General features: G+C 31.8%; 3 protein-coding genes across 9 annotated transcripts in view; 1 reads left to right on the top strand and 2 right to left on the bottom strand.

Moving 5' to 3' along the window:
• LOC125052079 (rho guanine nucleotide exchange factor 17) overlaps positions 1-3,634 on the bottom strand; it is an 89,219-nt gene extending 85,585 nt beyond the window's left edge. For 4 of the 5 annotated variants that reach the window (XM_047652752.1, XM_047652747.1, XM_047652749.1 and 1 more), the window contains exon 1: positions 3,398-3,634. The gene's annotated coding sequence lies outside the window, so the exon portion shown is untranslated. The remainder of the gene's footprint in view (positions 1-3,397) is intronic. The other variant, XM_047652751.1, reaches the window with a different exon arrangement.
• Positions 3,635-7,367: 3,733 nt separating this feature from the next.
• On the top strand, positions 7,368-10,171 carry LOC125051927. Of its 2 annotated transcripts, none has more exons than XM_047652557.1 (6): positions 7,368-7,524; positions 7,645-7,874; positions 8,016-8,083; positions 8,707-8,826; positions 9,209-9,259; positions 9,621-10,171. In XM_047652557.1, exons 2-6 carry the CDS (start codon positions 7,688-7,690, stop codon positions 9,705-9,707), a joined length of 513 nt encoding a protein of 170 aa, XP_047508513.1. In that variant the 5' UTR covers positions 7,368-7,524; positions 7,645-7,687; the 3' UTR covers positions 9,708-10,171. The 2 variants fall into 2 exon arrangements, with proteins under 2 accessions (XP_047508513.1, XP_047508512.1); XM_047652556.1 differs by having other exon boundaries at positions 7,369-7,561.
• Positions 10,172-11,689: 1,518 nt separating this feature from the next.
• LOC125051746 (protein trachealess) overlaps positions 11,690-17,012 on the bottom strand; it is a 98,614-nt gene continuing 93,291 nt past the window's right edge. For both annotated transcript variants that reach the window (XM_047652285.1, XM_047652283.1), the window contains 3 exons: positions 16,877-16,986; positions 14,128-14,275; positions 11,690-13,706 (listed from right to left, as the gene is read on the bottom strand). In XM_047652285.1, the coding sequence (XP_047508241.1) occupies positions 12,518-13,706; positions 14,128-14,275; positions 16,877-16,986 (1,447 nt within the window). In that variant the 3' untranslated portion in view covers positions 11,690-12,517. The remainder of the gene's footprint in view (positions 13,707-14,127; positions 14,276-16,876; positions 16,987-17,012) is intronic.

Here is a 17,012-nt window from a genome sequence, read left to right as displayed (position 1 = left end):
AACCCGCTGAAAATTTCCTCACCTATCAATTATTACGATATACTTTCCCGGTCAAGACGCGGATCTTATGGAGTACATATATGAACATAAGTCGCTAGCGACTGCCTTAGAAGGTTCGACGGTTTATCAAATAGTCCTATAATTTAAATATTATATAGAGTTCGATATATTTTGTACAATTTATTACTCAACTATGCATAACATCCGATTTAAAAACGTAGGTAATATAGAAGACGTTAGTGACGCCTGGAAGAGATCGCTTGTTAGCGATAAGGCCGCCCGTTGCATCCCTTATGAAAAACCAATAACATAAATTTATGTTATTGGTTTTTCTTTTAATGTAACGTATAAATAAATATTAAGCTAAGGATAGATCAAAATTATACAATTTGCTAATCTAATGGGAAATAGAATTCTTCATAATTAAAGCGTAGCTATTTTCTATTTGTATGTTTACTACAATACACATTGGTTTAGTACACACCAACGTATAGTACACACATAATTCTCTCATAAAATTATCTGCTTTGTTTTTTGTGCAAGAAAGGTGCATTTTTACCGCGCTGGAATTCTGACATAGCTTTCGAAGAAATCCATAATGATCTATCATCATTAATTGATTTCCTCGAACGGTGCATAGTTGGAGATAACATCTGTAGCTATTTAAATTCTTATAATGAATTTGATTATATTACATCAAATATCTGAAATCTTATTAAAATATCTGACGTTTCTGCTACAAAATATAGGTAGTGTTATTTTTGTGGTCACGCGTCTTACCGGGAAAGTATATTATTGTTTCCTTCCTCCAATTATTGATTAAATATAGAGTAATAGGTGAGATATTATTAAGCGGGTTTATGCTTTAATGTTTCAAATATAGCATTGTGCATTTTTTAACTTAAATTATAAGCTCTCTTAAGCCAATATTATATCTTCGCTATAACTATAGTTTTACCTTTATATTCTTTCCAAGTAGTGATATCAGAAATATCATGTTTCCCGTCTGAAAGGCGAGACTCCACCATCTTAAATCTTTTGATATACAAAGTATGAACTGACCTCCTTATAACCGCAACAAGCCCATTATTTTGGTCTTTTGACTGGCAAAATATTGGCAGTAACTTTAATACCTGTTACTCAATATTAACTTTGCTTAATCGTATACACATATACAAGTTAAAGACTTCTACGTATGATTTTTTTTATATCTTAAGCTCATAGAGAGACGTATTGTAACAGCAAAGTTGATTTGCCGTAACAAAAAATATAATATTTAAATTATAGTTCACTGCCGCGTTGTAAAATTAATAGTAAGTTCTCTACGCGTTATACTAAAAAAGCGCGGTAAAAATAGACGAAGTCTTACTAATTACTATCGATTAATGAAGTACTGACGTTACGGATAAGTTATTATGGTTAAGAGCAATGAACTCTGATTTAACGGTTAGCAAACAAGGGAAATACAAAACTTTTGGCTTAGATGGTTTAGGGTGTCTTACCAGTTACCACCCATCTAGATTTTGTTTCATTTATTTATTATTAAATTGGCTCTTCATATATTTTATCAACGAGACTAGACTCGTTCATTCAATTTGAGCAAGATCTTAGTTTGAATGAAAAATCAACTATTTTAGTAGTTGCGTTATTAGGCCGCCGAGTTTCTTTAGTAGGTACATATTATATTACAGGTGAAATGGCGTAAACATCACTCATTCTTGTGACTCAATGTCACAAGAAAAGAAACACATTCTAGTATTGGAAGATAAAACATTCTGAACCCCAAACCACGCCCATATATACTCCATAATAATAAGAATTATTTTTTACGGGACCATAACTATATTCAAGTACAACGTGTTATATAATTAAAATATTTCAAATGCGGAATACATTTATTTGTTTATGAACTGTTGCAAATAAATGTTATCTTCATCTAACATTGCAGTGTTTATGTAATAAAATAAAATCGTCATAGATAATATATAACAGTCAGTATTATTATTCCTTGTAGGTTCTTACGCAAAATTACTTTTAGGGTAAGCTGCGTTGTACTGGGTTATTGTTTTTTCGACGTATTCCCGACGTCTTAGGTTGACCATTTGTTTGCATTTGCAAGAGCATTAGCAAATCGATAGGGGTTGAGCATTTGTGATAACTTTGCAAAAGATAACCATTTTTAATGTTTTTAGCTTGGCTACTTGAAAAAGTAAAAAATTTCTTCAGATTTATAAAAACGCTGGTTCTTATCAAAATTAAAACAACAATTATTGTAAATTTAAAAAATGCGAGACAAAAAACGCTATTTTTTTCAATATCTTTTTGGGATTTTCCACTGTAATGCCTTAAAAACTAAAAAACAACAACCCGTATAACATTAAAAATTAAAATAAAAGGCGATTTGTTTCTTTTCGAGATATTTCTTATTCATATTAATAAAATATTAATTATTAATTGAACATTTTAAATGAATGAGACATTTTTAAAATTTTAACAATTGTAATTTTGCTCTGTTTATATTATTTTGATCTCTTCTTGAATAATAACTGTATACGTTTATTAAGCGATGTACCGAAATTAAAGAATTTGATAATAACTATAATTGGGATACAGTTGAATAATTCTTGAAGTCGGTTTATACTCAGTTATGTAGCGTAAAGGCTGCTCAACAGTGATACCATTTTAAATGTGTATTAGTAAAAATAAAGATACCTTTAAAAATTCCTTTCCCCAATCGAATCCGAAAGTAAAGTGGTTAAAGCTATTTCTTAAAAGATACAAAAACGTGACTTCGTATCAACGTGTGTGTTTAATGCATTGTAATTGTTACGCGTGAACCTAAGTCGTGATTTAATTCAATTCATTAAACCATCGTAATATACGTACGTAATAAAGTTCGTAAGAATAAAATATGATATTTTACTTGTTAGATGTTTGTTACCTTTTTGAATAATAATAATGTAGGTATTAACTATACGTACAAAAGTGTACTATAATATTTTTTGTATGTAATACAATATTTTTTATTATGTTCAAATATCTCATTAAAATAAATCGTACGTTAATAATGAAACCATTACAATTTTTTATACGTTATAAATTAATTTATAACGTTAGTTAAATAACAAACACGTATAAATAGTATCGTGTTTTAATGATAATTTTTACCTTTCGCAATAAAGTCAAACATAATACAAATATGTAGTAACAAAATCGCAAACCTGCTTACAACTTCAAGCTCAACGTAAGTACTAAGCTCAAAGCTCGAACCAGGTTATAACATGAAAGCCTCCAGACAAAGCTCTCAATACGAGAACCTTTGCAAGAACAAAGTAGCGTATTATGATCAGTATTTTAATCAAACTGGTCTATAGAAAAATGCACGAAACGAACTTACCAGTATTCCAATCAGATAGGATGACAATGAACTTGACTCAAAACTAATTGGCACCACAATGCCGGCGAAAACAAATCACATAACACGTAACACGGCAAGTAGAATATCAAAATTCTAATTCACACACGATAAATAGTTCAAAAGCGTTGTCGAGTCTTTAAAAAACTATTTCGAATATCACAAAACACTGCGCGTACGCGGTCGGACCGGGCGTTCTAAAACTGAACCAACCACTCTGAAGTCGACGCAATCAAAACGTGCTCTGAACGTTGCTAACTTCACGACATTATCTTATTGATAGGTGGATGTTGATCGAACTTTTTATACGTTTGTTGCTAGTAAAACATTATTAAGTTTACACTTGCATTTAACTTTTGAAGCATTTATACTAGGTATGGGATATTGGTTTAAATTTATTTCGTACCTTTCTTTTTATTTTATTTTTTGAACTCTTAATAAAATGTAGAAGGCAGTATTTTTACAAGACTTACTAAAGTAATGTCTACAATTGTAGGTGATTTTTTTATTATTTAATACATAACACAAACGTATACTCAATATAATGTGAAACGAATTAAATACCATCAATTAACCAACCTCAACTCAATGATTTGTATTGCAAAAAAACAGATATATTTTACATTTACAACTAGGTATTTCTCAGGGGGTTTTGCAGTACGGTAAGTAGGTATGTTGGCTAATAGTCAGGAGAAACAGTTCGCTCCTATAGTCGTGTTTAGTGTCCAACAAAATGATAAAATCAGTACAATAATCTACATTGCAAATAAAAGTAATCAGATTCAAAACACAAAATAATTCACAAAGCAAAACGTAATTATCGAATATGAAGAAATGTCAAAATTTTAGGTCAATGACCCCATCAATAAATCCTCCGTTATAATATTTTAAGTACCGAAAGAATTATTTGACGTATTATAATGATGAAGGGTTATTACTTGGGCGCGATGCAAAAATAATTTTAACTTATGTATCAGGAAACATGACATAACCAGTGTGTGATGGAAATCCCTTTAATCTAGAATATGGAAGAAAAATAAAAGGCCTGATAATTTTAATTAATTAAATATCAATTGTGTCCAAATATACATTTGATATTCTCATTAAAAATTGTGTATACAGTAAAGTATTGGTGATAGGATTTTTGATAAATATGATAAGCAATCTATCTGAAGATAGTATATTGTTTTGTTTAAAAGTATTTATGTGATGTAAACATATTTCCAAAATAATTATACCCCATAGTACTTAAATAAAAAAATGTATGTATATAGCCTTTATTTTGTACAATTTCTTTTACGCACAACTAATTAAAAAAACAAACTTAAGTCCCTTTTCCGATCCCGACAACGGCCTCCGCCAGACCCTTTCTTTCTGCTCGTTCTCGCCTCACTCTTCTCATCTTCCCATCTGTATGTTTTTCAAACTGTCCGCCTTTTTCTCTTTCTAATTTTTACTCCACTCTTCAGCTGCTTTTCAGGTCTTGTCCCTTTTTAGGTCTGGGCCTCAGATTTCTGTATCTGTTTCATGATCATTTTTTAAACCAATAGGCAAGTAGGTGATCAGGCTTCTGTGCCTGACGCACGCACTCGACTTTTTGGGTCTAAGGCAAGCCGGTTTCCTCGCGATGTTTTCCTTCATCGTTCGAGCGAATGTTAAATGCGCACATAGAAAGAAAGTCCATTGGTGCACAGCCGGGAATCGAACCTATGACCTCAGGGATGAGAGTCGCACGCTGAAGCCACTAGGCCAACATTGCTCATAAATAAATGTTACATACCAATATTTAATTCCTTTTTGATATGCCTATAATAGCGTCTAACCTAATCAAATTTAATTTTAGTGATAGCATACCACATTTTTAATTCTACCATAATTTGGAAAATGTAACCCAGATGTGATCTAATTTTATTACACAAAGATCTTTTAGTTGCCAAAAATATATTTCTTTAAGTGTTATTGAATTGATCTTTAAAAAGTGGAAATTAATTTTAAGTTCTATATGTATGACATTTTTGCGCCGATACTACTGATAAACATTTAATCCTATTACAGAATTCGGTTTACCAAAAGTAAAAATATTTGATATTTGTGTTAATGACCTTATTTTTAGGAAAATAAATAATAAGGAAAGCAGCTTGACTAAAAAGCAAAAATTTAATGTATGACGCAAATCCAATAAGATTTTTGTTTCATCACTCATCCGTGAACCTCTTTTGACATATTATGATTTCAGCCGACAACCAAGTGGAATACTTATACTTACAATTTTCTACTAAGCAGCAAATTATATTATTTTGCATATACATATTGACGTGACAACGTCTTATAATTCGATGGAGCCGGCTGCACGCACGAAAAAACATGACGCATGCGGCGTTACCTCGCGGCGAGGCGTTACCTCTGAGGCGTTCCATTTAAGGCATGAAGTGCAAGCGAGAGCGCGGAACGAGCGACAAAGAGGCACAAAAGAATGACATACTTGAATTTATGCGTACAACTAAATGTAACTTGTCAATTCAATTGTGATTTCCATTTACCTCCTTCTCTATATCCATACAAAATATCTATCAAAGAAAACAAAAAAAAAATATTTTGATAAAAATGCAACGATTCCATCAGTATTTTCTTATGACGTTGTCAAGTTCAACTATCGATTTTTTTGCTGTAAATTATTAAACCGATACTAAATAATTAGAATTCACACTCTCAACAAAGTGCCAATTCCAATATTTGTGACGCCTAAACTATATTTTTTATAAACCAAAACAATGTTTACGCTAAAATCGGTCCCAGGATCGCTAATTAAGCGCTGTGCAACGGACTAAGACTAGACATAGAAAACAATTTGTTATTATTTATCAAATTTCCACTTGTCACTTGTTTTGCCGTCAATTTATATCGGTCAATAACTTTCATCTTATCTATAACTTATCAAATTAGGTATTAGTTTGAAGTCTAACGGTTATCTAATATTGCAAATACTTCGACACTTGCAAATATTATAGATATCTAATATTGGTTTAGTTGTGTTTAATGTTCCTTGCCAATGGGAAAAACAAACGCGTTTAATCATAAAAACTATTTTGGTCTATGTAATTGTATTTTTTAAACATAAACCTACGATTACAAGGTAATTAAAAAATGCACTTACAACTTCGTCTTTTGAGTTTATTTAGGCATTGTAATTTAACATTACATTATATTAACCACCACATAGGGGTATAACAATTGTTCACGACCAATTCAGCTACTGCATATACAACTGAATATAAAACCGTCAACGCATTTCGGAAGAGTTTGGTTTCGAACACTGTGATACGAAAATTTCATATAATATGTAGATGTTCGCTACTAGCCAGGATAGAAAACCCCTATTCAAGGTTTTAAAACAGATTAAGTGTTATTTATTATTATATTAGGGTTATTTATTGTTGACCCTATAAAAGACCTGTTAATAAAGGCTGCGTCCCTTACGTTATTTCGTATCTGCATTCTGCGACAGTATTATCGCTAGGTTATGACGCCACCTAAGGCTGCGCACACAGTTGGCAAACTGTTCTGTTTGCCACCGATAATACTGTTGCAGAATGCAGATACGAAATATTACATGGAGATGATTTGTCCACAAATCTATGTAATCTTGCAATTACTATTTTGTTCAACACAATATCTCAGAATGTTAAAATTGTAGTACTATTAATATTACTTATGAGTTTAATTGATCGTAAGTTTATAATTTTGATTTTACAAAGCGTTCATAGAGTTTAATAAGGATAATAATTAATTAAAACGAACCTATCTATTAATACTTTAATTCTAATCAGCCTTTTTCAACGGCTGTAAGAGAGGTTCTAAAATATTTTATAGCTTTGTAACAAAAGTCGCATGTGGTCGCTGTCAAGCTTACTAAATACAAACAGCCAACCGCCACATTTGAAGTTTGGCATAATACGTTAATTGTCATACAAAGCTTTTAAATATTAAAAAATCGTATAAACTTTAAAAAGTTAAGTTTTGTTATCAAACTAACTTTTGCAAGAAGTATTAGTTTGTATACTAAAAAAAATATTTCAAATTAGGCAATTAACCTGATTATAAAACCTATGGTATGGTATATAAAGTGTAAACTAAATTTTGTAAACTGTAAACAATAACGCGTTTTGAGGTGTGGCACATTGTTTTAGAAGGAAATATACGGCTAAATGTATTTGTTGTTGGTTTTTCAGATCACAAAAATCCCTATTAATAATATAGAAGTTGTTCGTCAAAATGCCGTTGTTAGAATCTTGTTGGTCACCATGTATCTGGTCTTCCAACGTCAAGGCTGGAAGCAATGCAGTCGCATTATACACAGCAGCTATGAGTATAGTCCTGATAACCTTTATTGGATATCAGATGGCTGGAGGAGATTCCACTCAAATTTGGAACCCATTATTTGAAGCTGATGTTAGAGGATGTAAGTATTTTCATACATTATGAATTACAGTTACAGTTGTTGTTCAGAGTAATAGGACAGTGAAAAATACCTATGTGATAAATATGTCAAAAAGCAATATCTAAATTGTGTGAAATCATTTATATGGTTTTTATTTTTCAGCTCTCCAGGTCTTTGGTATCATATTCATTATAATACTATTTGGCTTATTTATATCATCAATTTTAATGGTGAGTTTTAATTTAATATTTTTTTATTTACGAAATACTTATACATACTTAATTATATTATTATACTGCAGTATTGCAGGATCACATTTAAACAAAATTAAAATTATCAAAGTTGCAAAGATTTAACTATAATTTTCATTAAAACATGATTATTAATTTTTTAGTTATCATTAGCACTACAACCCTTAGTCTTATCCTCCGATTTCTCTTGTGGTGATCAGCATTTGGTTACTGGCACATGCCTTTAAGCTTTGGCTTTAAGACAGAATTGCTGGTTAGCTAGCGAGTATTAAATAGCACAAAAATTCCATTAGCTTAATTTGTTTACATAACCTGAGACCATGTTTGAGACAGTTTCATGCTAAGCCAAAACACTGCTCGGCTTCTTAAGGTAACTTCGTAACTGAAGTTCTTAAGGTATTTTTGAAAAAAGCCTTAACTTGACTATTTAATACATATAGTTATTGTAGTGCAGATACCTTAATTACCAGTTTGACTATGTATGTAATTCAAATGTACTTGTACATATTTAATCTACACAAGAGTACTCTACATAATGATCATTTAAAGTTTAAGTAAAATGATTTATATTTAAAAATAAGAAAACCTAAATTTGATTTTAGGTGATTGGCATGAATATCTGGATGAGAGGGTTAATGCTTCCCTGGATGCTGACGATGGGCCTGATTATCACTTTCCAATGTGTCTTCAGCTTATGGCTCATTGGTGGATATTATATTTATGTAAGATATATATAAATCTTATTGATTTTTAAGTTTCACTAAACCAATTTTAAAAGTATTTATCACTTTCTATGGTGTTGTAGAGATTAAATTAATGAATAATTTTTAATCTGTCAAAAATAGGTCAGATTTGTAAGATATCTGGTCCTTTTATATATTAGAACAAATGAGTAACTTATGGTTTTGTTGGTTATGTTTTATTCAATGCCTTCTGAAACAATGTTTTTAAATTTTTGATACATATTTATTATTTTTGGTGTTGTTGTGGTGTGGTGTAAAATTCTGTAACAAAACTACTTGAAAATGACCAAACATATTTAGGCTTTAAGTTATTTAAATATAGAGATGAAAATGCATTTTTTCAGAAAACATATTTTTTCAGTTGGAGGCAACATTTGCAGCTTTACTTAACTTTCTGTGGTTAGGATATAATGTGAGTTATGATTATATTTAGCAATTGGATAAAGTAGATTTAGTTTGTTACATTACTAGCGGTTTAGGATTGAGTCCTTTAGTGTTTGCAAAATAGCAATTAATCATTCATAGCAGAATACATATATAATTATACAGAATATTGACCTAAGATATTCAGATGATACTGCGGTCAATAAAAAATTTAAATTCAAGATTAAACTTTATTTTACAAATTTTAAATTGTTTATAAAATTATAAAGATGTCCAGACACTTCATGTGTGTTCAGCAGCCTGCACAGTATTGTGTTGACTGCTTTATTTGACTTTAAATACTAATTTTAAATCCAATAAAACAATAATAATTGACTGTTATTTTTCAGATCTACTGCTGGTTGTGCGTGTTTTCACAATATCAGGTTATATTAGAGATGCAGTCACCAAATATTGAAATTTTAGTAGAATACTAAATTACATTTCATTAACGGCTAGGACTTCTGTTTTAATTTTGCATTTACATTTTTTACACTGCTAGAACCCTAAAAACGGACTTGATTATAATTGAATAATGGCCCTGACATTTTCTATGCAAACTACTTTCTGTAAATCCAGAAAGAATAGATTAAGGAAACCTTGGAGTTAAGGACATTCTAGCCAACTAGTAAATTGTCGTTGGAATACTTATGTTATATTTACACCTTATTGATTCATTTAGAATACCTATAGTTATAGATATATATTATAAATTATTGTTTTACATAATTTATAGTGAATAAGTTGTCTGAAGTTTTTGACATTTTATCTAAAATAATTATGAATCTCACAAATTTTTTAGGTAAGTACAACAGGTCCGTCCATATAGACTGTTTATTTCAACTAAGCTTTAGATTATTGTAACAGGAATAGATAGTTAATAAATATATTTCTATTTTTAGTGAAGGTTTTATTTTTCATATTGCATTTTGTTTAGTTACATTTTTAAGGGCACAAACTTAAACCTAAGTGTTTATTTTTAGTTTTAAGTTTACATAGTACGCGAATCGTCGGGTTTAATTTGATTAAGTTAATTATTGTGATTAATAAACGCCATTGAATCCGGTAGAAGTGTGTTTAGTTTTACTTTTGTCAGACTTACGCAATATATGCCCTATGCTAGTTTTGTCCACCATACACTGGTTTTAGTGTTATTTTTACAATATATTTTTCATGTAGGCCTCTAATTTTAAAGCCAAGAAATGTCTAACTAACTCTACTGCAACAGGATATTTTCATTACTGTGTAATTACAGTAAATATTGGTTTCCATACATCCAGTCTTGACAATAATTTTACCCGTTAGCATGTCGACATCTATTTATACTGAAAATTTCGTAAACATGATTGTAGTTCCATAGAAAGTAAATAGATGGCAGCTTAAAAATTTAAATGTATTAGTGTATTACTATTATAGTACAATCTAAATATAGTAGATAGCGCTGTAAGCAAACACTTAAGTTACACTATTGTAATAAAACAATAGATGGCGTTTAATACAACTACGGAAACTATGGTAGTTTTGAAGAAATCTAATAGATAGCACCAAGTTCATTTCAAGAATTATTATATGTTTGAAAATACATACATAATATATTGTTTTTTTTAATTAAAAAGATATATATTGGAACGAAGTTCCTGAGCGAAAGGGGGCGAGACGGAAAAAATTAAGACCAAAAGTTGTAACAACACTTTTTGCTATAGTTGTTCTATTTTATATTTTCGATATAGCTATCGCCAACGTCCATACCACGTTGAATACACCGGTTCTCGTCCGATCACCGCAAGTGAAACTGCAAATACCCGTATCAAACTGCTCAGAAGAATCATTCAGTTCTATTTTTTAAGATAACCTTATATTTTTAAAAGTAGAAAAAAAAGTAAATGCTCTGTATTTTCATTTCATTCATTCTGGCATTTGTAGTCTTTGTATTCCATAGGATTATATTGAACAAAGCCAAAAGGATCTAGTTATATATAATATATATAAAAACTATAACTTCGAAATTCTTAAGTATTTTATTTGGACAAATAAAATTCACTTTTTCATGTAAATTATAAAACAATACAGAACATAATTAACAGATAATTTTAATACATAATACCAATTAAGTACTTTATAGTAATACCTTAATTTACTATATATTACGAAGCCTTCAAAAATAACATTTTTCATATTGCACGAGCATCCTACTGATTTTTAAACGAAAAACAAAACGTTACGGATTGAGTATTTTACAACAGACTGTCATGGACATATTAAAAATAACAAAAACCCCCCTTTAATATACACATTTGATAAAAAAACATTTTGTCACTTTTCACGAATTTAATATTCCAAGTAAACATTGATATATCCGTTATTATTTCATTAAATTAGTTTCTTCCGTGCGACCAATAACGATAACAATTTCATGTACCTTTTATAAGCAAGATACCGTGATGTACTTTTTAGCTAATCAGCTCTTATCCAATATATTTAGCCTTAGGTGGTTGATCGGGTTTAATGTTAAAGTCCTTCTTAGCAATTACCAATTGTTGACATAAATATGAGTCGTTTTTATAAGAGAAAACGCAGTTTCTTGTATGTAATTGGAAAGGGGGTACTGTGCAAATTTCGGAATCCTACATAATTTTATTTAATAATAATTACCTAAACAGAACATGAAACAAGTCTTTGAGCATTGTCAAAAAACTAAAAACACTATTTTTAAACAACGTATTTACAAGAAATCTTATTTCCAATAAAATAATATACAACGCTAACTAGTATAATTTACAAGTTAAAATATTAATCTAAGTACAGTCAGGTGCTAACTATTGTACAATCATTTACACAAAGCTTACGTTACTTCTTGGCTTATATTCCATAACGTGAATCAGTTAATCGTTTTAAGATCAAAAAAAGTTTGAATCCAGTGCAAAGTGATCAGAGATACGTTTTGGAATACAAGCCTTTATATGATATGCAAGAAAGCTATAAATAGCTCGAATACTCAGTAGCCAGATATGCCTACAAACTACTACTTGGTACATAAACAGTTTCATGTAAATTTTAATACGATATACATCTGAATACTTTGAAACTGATAAAATCATGAGTATTAGAAAAGTCTTTTCGTTAACAGCTAATGGAATGCTTCAGTTACACAACCACAGATCCCTAATCACTTTCACAAAACAATAACAATATAAGAAGGAAACAAAATCTATTTGGACGACACTGTGAAAGTTCCTCATCAATATGGCTATGAACTCGTTGAATACCAATTAGTATTTGGTGGAGCGGACTTATCTACGGGTTGGTGTGAGTGAGACGGATGCGAATGCGCCTGCGGGTGATAGAGATGGAACGATGGCGCTGGATGGAAAAATTGTGACTGGTCTAGCGATGACGCATAGTCCAACGCACCTGGGACCGCGGAATACGCCTGGGGTTTTAAAGGCAATGGCGTGTCTCCTAAATAGGAGTGCCTTAATGCCTCTGAATAAGCGTTATTATCATATGGCAGAGCGTATTGTTGTTTATCTCTCGGAGAAACCGAGCCAGGCGGGGTCATTGCTGAATGGTAGTCCGCGTAGCCATACGCTAGTGACCCGATATCTGTGCCTTTGTGGCCTAATTGTTCGCTATAGCCAGAACCTTCACTGCCAGGAGGCGTGGGTAAAGGTCCAGTCTGGCCGTCTCCCGAGTAATATCCTCCTGATCTCGCATCTCCCAGGAAATTACTTCTAATAACACTTTCCCGATTAGCATACAGCTGCCTTAGCAGCGCCGATGCGGGTGTTGATGAATGGTTTCCGGGAATTTGTCTATTCAAATGATTTAAAGCGTGATTTTGCGTGCCTATCCACTGTATGGTAGATTTCTGCTGTTGTTGCTTCAGTAAAGCATCCGTTGAGAAATCCGTCGGCCTGTGAGAAATTTCTTTGTCTAAACCCACAGAAGGCAAATGTTTCGACATGGCATTTTCCAAATCTCTGACTGAAGTCGCGTCCGTACTTTCTGGCATAGATATTGTTTTTGACATGTCGCGTTCTACTGGGGATATTGCAGTACCCGGATTTGACGAGCTTTTTCGTCTTTCCTCCTCTCTATCTTCATCTTCCTCTGTTGTGTGTTTACGTTTTTTCAGTCTTCGTGCTGGCATAGGGGAAGTTCTTTCTGGGGTAGTGTGAAGAGGTACAGGTTGTGAGTCGCTCAGTCTGGTAAGATGAGTTACATCTGACGTAGGTGGTGCGTTTGCGGCAGAATCGTTATTAGACGGGGGTTCGGTTCTTTCCGTTGCGTGTCTTGCTGTGGGAGGTGGGGCACCGGGCGCATCTGCATCTGGGGGACCATTTTCAGGATCCCCGGTAGACTCTTCCCTTTTAACACCTTGTACGCTTTCTTCTAACTGGCAGCAGTCCATTACTGTATTCGGGTATTCTCGTCCACTGAAACAAAATAGTTTTATAAATAATTTATAACATGATTGTTGACTGATCTTTATCGATTGGATAAATCTAGACTTTTTCCTTTCTATTGTATGCTAATGCAGTGTCGCTACTGTCAATATGAGTTTAAATTACTAAACTATTTTGTTTTAAACGTTACAGAATACACACATGGGGGTAAAATTTCCGGTCAGCTGCAGTTTTGTTTTTGTTTCCTTTATGTTTTGCATGGTTAATGTATATAGACATGGAGCACCACCTTTTTTTAAAGTGATTTCCAACCTATTCGAAAATAGCTTATAAGTATACTAAATCCTATTAATATACGGTAATTTTATTCACCAGTGGCAGAAATTACTCCTATGAAACTCATAGACTTTTTACCTACAAAAAGTAATGTATTTATTTCCTGATTACATACCTGATAACATAATTGACGCAAATAATATTCTGCTCTTCTGCATTCTTAGAGGAGCAAACAACCGTCGCACAAGTCTGCATCCAGGTGTAACCGCCCAGTTTATTCATTATTCTATAGTAGTGGGTAAGCACTTGACCTTTGTTCATTACTGAAAATAACAATGAACATTTAAAATTTCTTATACTAATAATTTTCTCATGTACTCTAAACTAGGAAGTACCCTTTCCTTCTTTTTTATGTCGAATGACCTTTTACCAACCCATGACAAGTGACTGGTTGATGATAATAAAGAAAATATATAAGAAAGTTCAATATGACGTGTTGGAGCCGTTATTAAATCGAAGTACTTCACAGTCCATAATAAAGTTATCACTCATAATCTGGACATCAACCTTGAATTAGTTACTAATACGTCGGACGATGGATTCATAACAATCTATGGCTGCATTATTCTACATTCAAAGGACAAAGTGTTTGACATGTGTATTGTGCTACGTGAATCATTAGCAATTTGCTTTTTGGTTTTGTTGGTTTATTGTTTATTGTCAATTCGTTGCTTGGTGTTGGAGTCACGCCAATATATTAAGCGTCATTTGCTTACTGTTCTATTGTTTCAAGTTAGGATTTACGTTGTTGCGTGGGATTATCCAAATACATAAGACTTTACATATTGTCCTTTCGTTTCGTATCCTTCGTTTAAGTATTCTTTACCTTATATCCATTATTTTATTTATGTTAAATATTGTTTTAATGTATTAATGTTGTTTAATTTTAAATATGCTACTAATATCACAAATAATTTAACGTAGCGAAGTTTTGTTGAATTGTTTTTCAGATATTGAATAGTCTAAAGTTTTGAAACCAACCTTCATAGATGTACCTTTGACTATAAGCTTATGAATATTTAATTCATTTCAAGTTTTAATAAAATATAGCCGCATTCAATTATTTTTTAAATGAACCGATGATGTGTCCACCCATGGCCCGATATGTGGTGAAATCTATCAACGTGTCGTAACGTCGTTTAGTATTCAGGTGGTGAATATAGAAATCCATGTCAAGACGTCTGCATCAAGGTAGCAGGAAAATTTACGGTCCTCGATACTAACAGTAACAATTTTTCGACCTTGATTTGATTCTGCGATTGGAGTACTGTATTCGAAATTTAAATTCTTCCCTACTTTTCCATACCCTACATTCGTATCAGTTTTTGAAAGTTTTGTCTTATCATTCTCATGTCCCTTTGAAATAATAAAACCGTGACACCACCTAAATATGCATATGGGTTATGAATAGGATTGTCTTTATCATCACTACTGAGTTTGCTAAACAACGTTTTCGTTTTAATGTGTAATTTTGTTGTTTTTCAATCGATCTAGGTGAATTAATTTATCCACAGCAAACTGAGAAAACACTAAAGTTTGGTGTGGATCTATTCCTTTAGATGTCGCTCTATAATACAGTATTATGGTATGTATAAAGAACACCATTTAGATATAGCGCCGTATGGCTCGTCTCTGATTTGAATAATAATTTCTTCACTAGCCTTTCGTTTCCTTTCCCCGGTTCATTCGTGGGAAATGTCGTCTTAATTCTCTTTTTATAGCTTCAGTTTTATTGTTGTCTTTATACGTATCTTTAAATTTATTAAGTTTTTCTGCAGGAATTTTATATGTAGATATATTGACTAGGTACTTATAGCTATCAAATTTCATAAATTTATATGTAAAAATGTATTAAACGTAACTAAATTCATTCCGTTTTAATTAGTAATCGTTAGAAAACAAATCATTTGACTTAATGTACTTATGGATTATAACTTGTTCTTATAAAGATGTCGGCGAAATAATAATACCAATTAATAACCAGGTTTACAGTAAAATAAAACTTTAATCAGATTAAGATGCAAATGTCTGCTAAAGTAGCCTTAGTGCACAAGGTATTACTTGTACCTAATGCTCTAAGGTAAATAATAAATAACAAGTATTTACCACACGCAACCATTTTCGACAACAAAATGGCCGACAACGAATCAATGTGACGTCTGTATAACCGATAGTTTTACGAGAAGCATAATTTGAATTTAAATATGTGTGATGCCGGTCAAACGTGGACAACAAGAAGAATTACAATTGTTTTATTAACATAAAACTTGTGTTTGCGAGAAAGTGGGTAATTTGGATTCAACGTGGACGCGAATAAAATTTTTGATGCTCAATTTGGTGAAGGCACTACTAATAAAATACGATGATTATGTTTTAAACTTCCGTCTGTGAACAGTGCTAGAATTGAAAATAGGCAATAAACGTTAAATACCAATTTGTTCTTTGCCAGGTGTGTTTTATTTGGTTTGCGTTTCATTACCAACACCAACGTAGGTATGGTCTTATAAACCGGGAGTATTTTCATAGCCCGATTGACAATATCGTAGAATCGTCAAACGTTTAACAATATTTCACTTAACATTTAGAGTCAACATGTTATAAATCACCATTATTATATATATATACTACTGGTACTACAAATACATTTACATTCCTAGGGAAACAATCCTAGAATAATCACATTTTTAAAATTAAATGTCTAGTAAACTTAATTATTATTATTATTTTGCTACAGACTCACTATTTAATAACACGTTAAAAAAAGCATTTCAGAATTCGTCTTATAGAGTCATTCCCCTATTACGCCCTATATACGTAATGAGCTAAAAACTATTTAAAATTATCTAGAATGTAAATATACTTACAATCTACATGGCATTTCCTAAGTTTATTGGCGTCTTCCCCATGACATAGAGCATACAGGTTCTTCCCCGTAAGCTCCTCTGCCGTATAGCCCAGTAACTCCTGAACCCTGCTGGAAACAAAATTACACTATGAAGT

This window comes from Pieris napi, chromosome 8 (genome assembly GCF_905475465.1).
Source record: "Pieris napi chromosome 8, ilPieNapi1.2, whole genome shotgun sequence".
Classification (NCBI taxonomy): Eukaryota; Metazoa; Arthropoda; class Insecta; order Lepidoptera; family Pieridae; genus Pieris; species Pieris napi.
This window is presented reverse-complemented; position numbering and strand designations above follow the sequence as displayed.

Excerpts from the sequence above, each read along its gene's own strand:
- LOC125051927 (XM_047652557.1), top strand. The coding sequence starts at position 7,688 with ATGCCGTTGTTAGAATCTTGTTGGTCACCATGTATCTGGTCTTCCAAC. Across the intron at positions 8,827-9,208 it reads TTGGTGGATATTATATTTAT|TTGGAGGCAACATTTGCAGC; the intron begins GTAAGATATATA and ends ATATTTTTTCAG. Across the intron at positions 9,260-9,620 it reads TTCTGTGGTTAGGATATAAT|ATCTACTGCTGGTTGTGCGT; the intron begins GTGAGTTATGAT and ends GTTATTTTTCAG.